Here is a 12,303-nt window from a genome sequence, read left to right as displayed (position 1 = left end):
TGCAATCAGCTTCATTAGCCAGGCCGAGCCCCTGGCAGTGACGCTCCAGCTGTGGCCCAGGGGGCAGGGCGTTGTGTTTGGAGCCCTCTGTTCCTAAGAGCCGAACTCCCCTGACGCTGGTCTCTGCTAACAGACGTGTTCCTGTTTCCTCAGAACCCAGCGCTGGGGCGAGGCCTGGGGAGAGCATTGCCAGGCAGCGGAGTTGCTGGGAGTGGAGTCCGTCACCCCGTGGGAGGGGACGGGGACACCCCCCATACTGCTGGTTCAGTCATGTGAGCTTGTCTGGGGGCGGCCAGGATTGAATCGGGGAGCTGAGGGGCTAAGCACAGGGATTCATATGCCCCAAGGCCAGAAGGGACCAGTGTGATCATCTAGGCTGACGGCCCTCCCAGCTCAGTCCAGAGACCTGCCTCTGCATTCCTAGAGCAGAGCTGTGAGGAAAACAGCCCAGCTGGGTTTAAAGATGTCCAGGAATGGAGAATGCGCCACGGACTCAGTAATTTGTTCTAATGGTTAATTACCCTCACTGTAAAAATTTACATCTGACTTTGTCTAGCTCCAACTGCCAGCCCCTGGGGCGTGTGAGACTCTGCCACACCGAAGAGCCCATTGATAACGATTCGTTCCCCATGTAGATATTTAGGCTCTAATCAGGTCACCCTGTAACCGTCTCCTTGGTAAGCGAAATAGCCGGAGCTCCGTGAGTCTCTCACGCTCAGGCAGGTTCTAATCCTTGAATCATCTCATGGCTCTTCTCTGCCCCCTCTCCAAGGTACCCAAGTCCTGCTTCCATTGCGGGCACAGGATCCCAGCAGCCATTGCCCCAGTGCCAACCACAGCAGCATGAGCAGCTCGTGTGAGTTCCAGACCAAGGGCTGCCAGACTCAGCGCCTCTGTGGCTGAACGTGGAGGGGGGCCCTGCGGCACACGCTCCTGCCATGTACGACACTGGGGCTGATGGGGGCTCGGCTGCGGAACAGACTGGGAAGGGGAACAGCTGTGACATGTCCCGGTTGCCAGTCACGCCCAGCATGGGCCTAGGGGCCACTTGGCTGCTCTGGTAGACATTTTGGCTCCTGTCCTGCGGCGGGGGGGTTAGGCTACAGGCTGCTCCACTGGCCGCCTTGGTCCCTAGGGAACAAGCTGAGTCTCCTTGTCCTGGACAGTGGAGCAGGAATTCCCTGAGCTCTGGCATCCCTCCAAGCTGTGGCCATGAATCAACCCAACATGGCACCTGCCAAGCCCTGAGCACAGCACATGCTGCATCCCTGCTGGGCAGCCGCAAGGCCCAGCCATGCTCACGCTCTTCTCGGGGGACTCGGGGACACTGGCCGTGGCTGGGAGGGGGAATCTCCGTGAGGCACCTTCTGCTAGACGAGCCAGGCGTGCACCTATGCCCCCCTTCGGAACGAGTCATTCACCCAATCTCTCCGGAAGCCACGCGGCGCCAAGCACGCTCGCCTTGGGGGCCAAAGCAGGCCCTGCCCCGCAACAAAAGCCTCTTCCAGCTGGTGACACACACATACTAGCTTCCTGCCCCCCCAAACTGAAGCATGTTCCCAAGGACGTGTAGGAGAAGCGGCTCGAACTAGGGCTGAGAGTTACAGGAGACCCAGATGCTGGAGGCCGCCTGATGGCACAGGAGCCTTTTGCTCCAGAGCCCTGCCAAGAAGTTGGGTTTTGTTTTACGGAGCTTGGGGCCAGGGAGCATAAAACTTGCCTCTGGCTAGTGCAGCCCCGGACTGGGAGAGCCATTGGCATTCCTAGCTGGGGTGTTTCATATCTTGCACGGCCGTAGGATGCTCCCGGCCCTCTGACAGCTGCCCAAGGATGGGATGGGCAGCCAGGATTTCAAAGGAACCCCCTCCGCAAACCTTAGCACCACACCTAGGACCTGGGTGGGCAAAGCTACAAGAGATTGTGCCATAGGTAGCCATGTTTTCACTAACTGGAGGAAGCTTCCCTGGGGAGCTTGGCAAGAAGCTGTCGAATCAGTGGGAAGTCACAACCCCCTGAAGCTCCCAGTCAGTGCTGAGGACTAATAGATTGTGACAGAGCATGTGCTCCGTACGCTTTCTTCTCCTCCCCTCCCCACAATCGTGGAAGTACGGACCACGGCGAAGCTCTGGGTAGAAGCCCAAAGCAGCACCTGGCCAATATTTGTGTATTAAGGTTGGAGACACACATCTGGTCAGAAATGTCTCTGTTTAACACCACCGGGCACAGCCCTGCGCCCAGATCTCACTCTGCAATATGGGTACTGCTGGGGATTACATGACTGGGTTCGGCTGAACAAAACTCACTGTCGTAATGGGTCGTCTTGTCCCTGCTAGGGTCTGACCACCCATCAACGCGTCCTAAAGAAATCAAGGGAACCAAGTGCAGGTGCTATTGCAGAGCAGAGCACCTACAAGCCTAGGCCAGTGGTTCTCACTGGGCCGCCTGCACACACTACATGGACTATCTCTGTGACGGAGGATGCCACATGGGCCACAGTGGTGCACTGTCTGGGCTGCTGTTGAGAGCCACTGGCCTAGTGGCTGGTTGAGTCCAAGCCCGTGGGCTCCCCAGTGTGGCATTGTGGCCAAGGCGATGTCTGGAAGAACGCAGCGAAGAGCCACAGCATTCTTCAAGAGTTGGAGAAAATGCCTAGCCGTGAGTTTACCAAGCTCGAGAGGGGACTTGAGCACAGCTTATAAGGGGAGAAGAGGCAGAGAGAGGGGCTGGAAGTTACAGCCAGACAAATTCAAAGTAGAATTCAGGCACAAGTTTTGATTTACTCAATGAGGGTGATTAACCATTGGAACAAGCTCGCAATTCTCCAACTTAGTGTCCTTAGGGCTAGAGGGTGCTTTAGCCAAGCCAGCTATTGGGCTCAGGGCAGGGGTGACACTCCCGGGCCTGCGATATACAGGTCAGACAAAAGGTCTCATCTCGTTAAAATCTCTGGATTTTCATAAGCTCCAAATTCCCACCATTTCCCTTAAGGTCACTAGCAACGTCCACCTTTCAACCCAACCACCTCAGACAGACAGACACAAACCAGATGCTCTTTAAAATGATGCAGACGACAGCATGTCAGGTTCATTCACTTTTCCGCATACTTTATTTGTTACAAACATACAATTTTTTAAATATAGACTGTAAAACTCCATTTGCAAAAATCTGCTACTGTACGGAGTGCTCACTAGCATGAGGCTTTCTTAGCATGGTTTGATTTCATCGATCGCTTCGCTAGTTCGCTAGTGGTAAATCCAGGACCTGCCGTCATTTTGTCAACAGCCTGTCGCTCGGCTGTGTTCACATTGCTCTTGGAAAGCAGCCCTGCTAGCCTCAAAAAAGGGAATCAGAATCTGAGCTTCAACCAACAGGCAGCAAGACAAAACCGGGCAGCTTGGACTCAGGTGTTTGAATAGTTTTCAGCGTTTTGCTTGACAAGTGAGAAAGGAATATTTCTGATCGGTTTGCTGCACTTTCACATGTTTCCATCGGTTTGAACTGCACCTTGCAGCCATGTGTTTTGCCAGTTAAAGTGCATTTTTTTTTATTAAAAAAATAAACGAGGAATAAACTTTATTCTTTAATCAAGGTACTTAAAAGTGAACTTTTTGGTCTCTCAGCAGATATTCCTGACACCAGTCCTATTTCCTACAAATTCATTTCGAGCATTTATAGGGGAGCTTTAGAGAAGTAGATCTATGTTTGCAGTTACTATGAGCAGAGAACAGGTTTGATAAATACATACACATGTACACAGACGTCTCTATGTATACAATGTACAGGCATGTGTATATTTACATATGGGTCAATTACATCCAAGTATGATCAACGTTATGTCACTTGCACAATCAATCATGAATCTTGTACCAAATTAAACGATGTGCCCACCTCTTAAAAAGCATACATTCCACCCAGCAAAGCATCTCCCTCGATCGCCGGCCAGGCTCACAGTACTGCACTGCTCCGGCTGTCATCTAAATGCACAAATACCGGCCAACAGAGGTTGAGACACTTGCGAGCAAAGGACAAAGGAAGCTGTGTGCTACACCTAGCATAGGGAGACACATCCTGGCAATGAGTTACATTAATACCAGTGGTAGGAGGTAGCAGAGATGCATCTTGGGGGCATAAAAATGAAGCTGATCTTTTTGCCTCCTTAACTTTCCAGCCAGCACTATTCTAACCAGCCAAGCCGTGAGAGCCACCAATCAAATCATGCCAAACGCGTTCGGAGGACGGACAGCGCATGAGCGTTGCCAGTACAGCACATTTTCAGGAGCGGATTCCCTACCTCCCCACAATAAAAGGTCCCTGCCCATTCTGATCTGGGACCACGTTGACACTGGTGTAACTGTTGGCTTCAGTGGCTCAGCCCAGAAGGACAGCAGCGTAACAGACCAGAATAGGCACTAGCACCCATTCTATTTCTAACATACCAGGAGGGAGGGAGGAAGTGTTACATGTTAGTGTCGTTAACTAATGAGCACTTCTCCCACCCGGCCGCCACACAAAAAGAGCTGGTATGGCACCCATAGAATCCCAGACAGAGCCGCTTCGACTCCTCTATATATTTATGCTAAAACAGTGTTACCACTGCTTGAATCCAGCTGTTCCAATTATGGAGCGGGGTGGGGGGGAAGGAGCAGGAAGAACTGAAACAGACTAAGCTCTATTCTTCTTGTGATTCCCACATACAATCAAAGGCAGGATTTTCGAGCCAGATGGGCCTTTCACCACAGCACAGAGCAGGAAATTAAACATTTGGCCTTGGAAATTCTCCGAGGTTAATATGAGGCGGGATAGCCGCTGTTGGAAATTAAGCTCTCTTTGCAAATTTCAACTCCCTCTCTCTATCTTGCCATACACAGAGCAGCAGTAATTGAGAAAACAGCCTCTGTGCAACCTGCAGGAGCTTTGAAAAGGCAGAGCACCTTACTGCTTACCTGTGGGCTGCTTTCCTCTGTAGATACAGTACGTAAGAGATTAAGGCTAGATAGCAGCATATTACAAGTCGCCTGTGACAAATGCACGTCGCTTTTATGTTCCTTCTGTGGAACTTCCGATGCGATCGCCAGGTGAGTTTCAGTTTTTAAAAGAAGAAACTTGAGCTCACTCACTGCACGGGTTAAAAAGGAGAGGGGAAGGCAGTGAGAACGACTAAGAAAAATACAACTCAAAAAATAAAATCCTCCTGGAATTACAAGGAAGCCTTGCAAAAGACCACTTGAAAGCATGAGTTTCTTCATCAGCGTAAGGTCGCTGTGCCTCTGGTACCAAGTCTTCCCTGGGACTCTGCCAGGCTGTAAAAAGCAACAGATTCTTTAAGAGTGGGGGAGTTCATGTACTTCTAAATGGTCAGGAACCACTAAGATCCCATCAGCCTGCGGTGCATTAGCTCCTTTTAACTCACTGAGGCTGCTGCAAAATCCACCACGTCAGACAGGTTGAAGAATTTGGGCGCATTCATAGTAACATACGGGGGAGAGTCTCTCTCGCAGTTTAAAGAGACGGAGAGAAATTTTGGCAAGGGGATTAGACCAAAATTTGTCATGAGTTTTGGGGGGTGAATCTAGGCACTGCTCCATGTTACAATTTAAATAGGACTACACGGTATTAAGCCATTCACAATATACAGGTAAAAAAAACCAAAGCTAAGTGCCAGTGGCAAAATAATTGCTACCACATGGGTAAGAGGCAGTAATTAGTGACCATGCTCAGAGGTCCCGATTCCTGCCTCTGATCCCAAACCTCTTTGGAGTGGAAACCATGTGCAAGAGGGCTGAGGTTTCAGTACAAGGCTGTCTGACCAGTCAGAACACCACACACAAAGCAAAGCAGCATTTGTCACAGTACTTTTTTGGTATTTTCTTGTGTGGGCTGAAACCAGAAAGTGCAGGAGCTGTGAGATTTGTCACAACCTGACCAGAGGAATGGGGCTTCTGTTCTTTTACCAGAGTCATGTCTTCCCCATCCTCATAAACCAGTACAAAAAAAATTGTTCTTTCAGCAGTATGCAGTTTTAAAAGACAAATAAAATGGGTCTCCGGTAATTTTCAAAACCCAGCTTTAGGTACAGTATTCTTGCCAACACAAAGTTCTCCCAGGCATCCTAAATAAGATTAGAAGACCTGGAATCAGATTAGAGCATTCGCTGGGAAAGGGAGCAGGGGAAGGGTTCAGGGTGTTTACCTGGCAAACGTCCTACTGAAGACACCGAACGAGCAACACTACCTCTCGGACTGGTATACACACAATGCAGAAACTGCCACAGCTTTTTGACATTCACCTGCCTAAAGATATGAGCATCTGACTCCACGAGGAAGAGGAAACTGAGTGCAACAGGTTGAGGATCTGCTGTCTACAACTAAAATTACGTACGCGGCAAGTTTATAGCAGTATTCTTAAATGGATCTGTACTTTTAAAAACCCATTTACCAGGGGGTCTTCTCATCAATTCAAACAGTTAAACCTAACATCAGATCAGTTATTTTCATTATACTAATGTTTGTAGCAAAGAGCATATGACAAGACACTAAGATTGTTCACCTGCTTAAGAAGAGGCATATCAGGATAACGTTTACTACTAAGAACTCACAACAATTTACAGCCAAAAAAGTGCCATTTTTATATAGGAAAACCTCTAGATTTTCCTCTCCCCTCCCCCACAAGTTAGACTCAAGGCCACACTGTTTTTCAATGAATATCTGCTGAGAGATTAATTGTGCATCAGATAAAGTACCATAATAATTCTGTTACACTTGTAAGAGAAGACGTCTGTGCATATACTATGCACTGAACAGTTTTCCACCAAAATTTAAACAAAAAATAATCAAGAAACTGCCACTCTCAAGAGCAAAGTAGTTTGTGAGTTGTCAGTCACTTTATAATCCTTTGTGTAGATCAGATTCTACACCCTTGTTTCAGATGGGAAAAGATCACATTTTAGCAAGTCCTCCTCAGCTATTACAATATCGAAAGTGTGCAGTCGTCGATGGGCCACTCAATATGAGGGGATTTATTGTAACCAGCCTCTTGTGCCCCTTACCCTGAACGTTTGAAAATCAGACAGGATAATTACGTGTTTTTTGGGAGGGAAACTGAAGCAGAAGCTTGAATCTCTTCCTTAACAAGGCCTGTGATTTATTACAAAAGAATTCCTGGATAACTGACAGTGCTGCCTGCTTTTTAAAGGCAGCTCCTGCCGCTGCAGCAGGAATCCTTTTGCAGCAAACACCTATGGAACAGAACACCAACCCGTAACGCTACGGGGATTTATACCTGTACGCCTCGAGTATTTACATTGGAGGGTTTAGTGCTATACAAGATTTACATTTTGTTTTGTACAGCAGATGCTTTGACATAGTTGCATTCTGGAACCGTCATTCCAGGGGCAACAGAAATCTGGAAGTTCCATAAATTCAGGAAATCTCCTCTCCAGAGGTGTTTTGCCATTTTTCTACAGAATCCAAATTTATGAGGATTTTTTTTTTTTTTTAAAGAAGTGTCCAACCCTTCTTGTTGCAGAGGTCACCTTCTCGATCCCAGCAGTAACACCAAGAATGGAGCAAATTTCCTCCCCCTTTTAACTATACAGGACTTGCTTAAGGATCAAGGTGAACTGTTTGATTATCCCACAAACAATCCAGTTAACATGCTTGCCTGGAGTAAATGGATATACTGGTCACATCGAGATATCCCAATCTTGTGATGCCAGATTCTATAGAAATAGGACTGTTCTGAATAACTAACATGTTACAAATTAGTGTCAGAATGATGCACTGTAAAATATACAGTGTAATTTTTAACAGGCTGTGGATTGTGGGGACCTTCTGGAGCCCCAGCAGAATCAATCCACTTAATTTATAACCCAATACGTATTTCTGAATGATCCTCTTTGCATCTCACAAGAAATATTCAGAGTAGGCCCAAGTACAATAGAAAATTAAAAATCTCTGCAGAAATTCTGCAGTTCTGAGGCAAACTCCCTCCTTTCGGCCGCACCTACCCTGTCTCCAGATTCCAGTTGCCTCACCCCCAACAACAGGGAATGATTTCCTCAGTCAGTGAACCACTGTACTCAACATGGCCTTGTGCCACTAGAATTGGGCTCCATCTTCCCGCAGAGGGAAGACTGGCCATGAACCCGCTGTAAGAAGAGATAATCAACAGCAGTTAAGACTTATCAACCCACCTTTCAAGATAGCTTAGTTGGATACAGGCAGGTTAACAGTTTTGAATATAAAATTTCTTCTGGAAACACACTGCATTCTGACCACACCTGATGTTTGCTGGAAGGCCAAACTGAGCTGTAAAGGAGTTTTGTACATCGATACATCACTTATCTGGTCTAATGACTACAGAAGAAATGCTTCTGGTTGCCAAAGCTGGTGCCATATATGGCCGTGTTCTTGGCATACAATGATATATGCTTCTGTCCACTTCCACATACTTCCTAGACAGCTAATGATAGCTTATGTAGCCACTGGCAAGGGACTATCAAGACCCTGTCGCTACCACATAAGTAGAAAGGTAAGGCTAGTTACTGCAATTCAGCCAAAAAATAGAATCCTCTTGAAAAGGAGAGGTACTGCATCTTCGCAAAAAGTGAATTGGCTCACTGCAGCTGAGCAACGAAAAAGGTCAATCACCATTGAAGCAACAAAACAAGTTGTTGGTCTATACATAAATTGTACATAGTTTTAAAATGAATGGAAAAATTACACCACTATACACCCAATGTCTGCAGCCTTCAATTCTCATGGCTGCCTGCAATCTGTAATTAGTTACGCAGAGTTTTCTACACCCCTAAGTGCTGTGATGTCTCAGCCCTTCTGTCTGCTGAAACGGTGGCAATTTGTTCTCCGCAGCAAAGAACTGAACACATGTGAACGAAATACATAGGTAAATACAGCAGGACATTATTGAAAACAGCTGCCTTAGAGTACAAAATACAGTACAAGTATACGGATGTAATTAAAACATCAAGAAAAACTATTGCTCCCGTACAGTTTAGGAAACCCGGTTCTTTGCAACGGAGAAGAATTAAAAAAAAATTATCTTTAAAAATTGGTGTTAAAAAGACCTACCATGGACACCAGGAGGAAATAATTAGTTTTTAAAAGGGCAACAATACAGGTCTGTGGCTGAAACAAACTCGTGGTTAATGTTCTGATAGTGATAAAATCAGTTATCTCAAAAGCTATATTTTTAAAATCCTACCCAATCTCCCCCCCCAGCCACAACTGCATTAAAAAAAAAAAGCCTTTTGTATGTTCCTTATTTTCCAATAAATACAAAATAAAGATAGTATAGGTAGAGTAATAACAACATAAGGTAATAAGGGTATGCAATAAATTAAAAGGCAGCTCAAATAAAGGACAGGCATGCACAGTTTAAAAAAAAATATGAAAGATTCTATGATGTCACCCAAGTAATACCTGGAACTTTGGAATGAATAGCACACTCTCCATTCAGTTCAAAGTTACTAGTATGTGACTAGGTGTCTAGAAATACCTTTCTGGAGGGGTAGGGTTGACTTGATTAGCTAAAAAAATCATTTTAGAGTGAAAAATCCATTTAAAATACAGAAGTGGCGCTCCCTGGAAAGAGCCCCAACTGACTTCTGGAGTGACAGCTGGACGAATTGGCAGTAGCCAGTCTATGGTGAAATTTCAAGGTGGTAAAAAAATGCTGCTAGGGTGTATTTATAGTCACAGAGCTTATTCATTTTGTTTCTGCTCCTTTTCAGCGATGGATCTGAAGCTCCCACAGGTTGTGTGCTGCTCTGTACAATCCATCCGTGCATTTTTGCCAACTCTGCTGTTAACACAATGTGAGGTACTGAGGAAACAGATTGAGTTCTCTTCTCTTTTTAAAAACTTGTAAAAGAACAAGCGATGGACTTCTGGACCTGAGGTTCTTGGTGTTTAGATTCATAGTCGAACATGTCCACTGATTTCCACTGAAGATGAATGATGCTCATGTCTCACTTTGTGCCAGTCATTCTTTCACAGACTAGACTTGTAGCCACATGTTGCTGTTCTCAACCAAGTTATGGTTTAAAGATTTAAAAACCCAGCTCACAGGCTGGATTCCACTTATTGGCTGGGTCAACCCACTGGAGCCAAGAGAGAGTTGGCTCTTGCTTCTCCCTACTGCTAACGCCGTTTCTTTTCCAAGACCACCTTACTTGGAGAGAAGGGGAAGAACTTCAGTGAGCAGCAACCAATCCACTCAGCTTTCCTTGTGCTTTATGCCTGTTTTTCCTTGAACCTACCTCTTCGCAACCCCCATGTTTAAAAACAAAAAAATCAAAACAAGAAAGTGTCTCAATCTTCAGCACGCTGCCAGCGGGAACTCGCTCGCTGACCGGTTCCGGCAGCGCCCGGAGCGGAGCAGTTTGCATCCCAGAAAACAAGTCTGCAAAGGAAAGGACAGAATGGTCGTTGGTCCGGAAACAGGCTCGTCCCAACACTAGGCCCGAAGCTGCCGGGATTCCCCTCCCGCCCCGGCTAGGCCCGATCTCCTTCCCCATCGCGACCTGCACCCTCGGATCTGGATAGCTGCGGCGGCCTCTCCCTTCTTTTCAAGCGCTCGGCGGCGGCGCGGCCGCCGGGATGCTGGTTTCCATGGCGGGGGCGGGGGCGGGGGGGGGACACGATCTCGAAAGGGGCCGGGGAGGGATCCGGGCAGCGGGGGCCGGGCCTGGGGGCGGTCGGTGTCTGCGGTGAAGCTGGATTCTCTCTCCGCCGGGGCCGGGGCTGGGGGTGGCGGCGGCTGCGGCTCCCCGGCCGGGGGCGCCGCTCAGTCGTCGTCCACGTCGTCCCCGTCGGAGTCGTCGCCGGCCCCGCTGCCGCTGCCCGGCCCGGCCGGCCCGGCGCGGCGCTCGTAGAGCTTGTCCCGCTGGCGCTCCTGGATGTCGCGCATCTCGTCGGCGTAGCGGCAGAAGGCGCCGCCGAACTGGGCCCAGGCCTTGCAGGGCACGGTGATGGCGTTGCGGTAGGACGGCTTCACCTCGCTGACGCGCAGGAACACGCCGTACTTGTTGCAGCCCACGTCGAAGAAGAAGCGCTTGGAGTCCACGGTGATGGAGGTGCCCTCGGGCAGCTCCCCGCCCAGCCCCGCGCCGCCGCCCGGGCCGCCCAGCTCCTCCTCGTCGCCGCCGTAGTCGTCGATGAGCTTGGCCAGCGCGTCGCGGAACTCGATGAGGCCCTGGGCCGGCAGCGCGATGGTCTGGCCGCTCTGCAGGCCGGGCGGGCCGGGGAAGCCCGGGCCCGGGCCGCGGTTGATGGTCTGGCGGATGCGCAGGAAGCGGCCGCGCTGGTTCTCCTTCAGGTCCAGGTAATACTTGCGGTTCTCGCGCACCAGGAACTCGCTCTTCAGCGCGCGGCGCGGCCCGGCCTCCTCGCCCGGCCCGGCCGCCGCCGCCAGCTGCTCGGGGCTGCTGGGGCCCAGCTGCGCGTAGTGCTCGATGAAGTCGCCCAGGTAGTCGCGGAACTCGGCGGCCACGGCCATGGAGAGCGTGAGGCGGCTCTTGGAGCCGCCCGCGCCCACCTCGGCGATCTTGAGGAAGCGGCCCTTGGCGTTCTGCTTCACGTCCAGGTAGAAGCGCTTGTTCTGGATGTCCAGGCGCTTGGAGGCCAGTTCCTGTGTCTCCTGCTCGGGGCCCGGCCCGCGCGGGCCGCCGAACCCGCCGCCGCCGCCGCGCTCGCTGCCGCTGTCCCCGTCCGCCATCTTCTCGCCCCCGCCCGAGCCGCGCCGCGCCGCGCCGCGCGCCCCCCCGCCCCGCTTCCGGCGCCGGCCTACGCGCGCGCCGGAAGCGGGCGACGTGCGGCGGGCCCCGCCCCGCGGGGGTTGGGGCGCGCGCTCTGCGCCCCGCCCCGCCCCGTTGCGACAAAGGTGACGTCACTGCAGCACCGCGACGTCACCGCGCGGCGTCATCGTATTAGAGCCGCGTTCCCTCCCCCTCCCCCACGCCAGGCCCTGGCCCCGCCCCTACAGCCCCCACCTCACAGGCCCCAGCCCCTCCCCCACAGGCCGGCCCAGCCCCGCCCCCCACCTCGCTACAGAGCTGCCTCAGCCTGGCCGCTTCCCTGGCCCATACAGAGCTGATCCCCCCAAACTTCCCCGCCTCCCTCAGCCCCCCCCCCCCGCCCTCCCACCAGCCCCCTGCTGACCCAGGGCCCAGCCCCTGGAGTGGAAGAGGCAATAGCAGCTCCCCACCTTCCCCTGCACTCGCCAGCCCTATGATTTGCAAATTGGGGGCAGCTAAGGGGAGCTACCGGCCCCAGCCCGGCCAAGCCC

General features: G+C 50.6%; 1 protein-coding gene across 1 annotated transcript; it reads right to left on the bottom strand.

The window, feature by feature from the left end:
* Positions 1-3,078: 3,078 nt before the first annotated feature.
* On the bottom strand, positions 3,079-11,734 carry PURB (purine rich element binding protein B). The gene has a single exon (XM_045004621.1). It carries the CDS (start codon positions 11,731-11,733, stop codon positions 10,804-10,806), a length of 930 nt encoding a protein of 309 aa, XP_044860556.1. The 5' UTR covers position 11,734; the 3' UTR covers positions 3,079-10,803.
* Positions 11,735-12,303: the final 569 nt, after the last annotated feature.

Source organism: Mauremys mutica, chromosome 2 (genome assembly GCF_020497125.1).
Source record: "Mauremys mutica isolate MM-2020 ecotype Southern chromosome 2, ASM2049712v1, whole genome shotgun sequence".
Taxonomy (NCBI): Eukaryota; Metazoa; Chordata; order Testudines; family Geoemydidae; genus Mauremys; species Mauremys mutica.
This window is presented reverse-complemented; position numbering and strand designations above follow the sequence as displayed.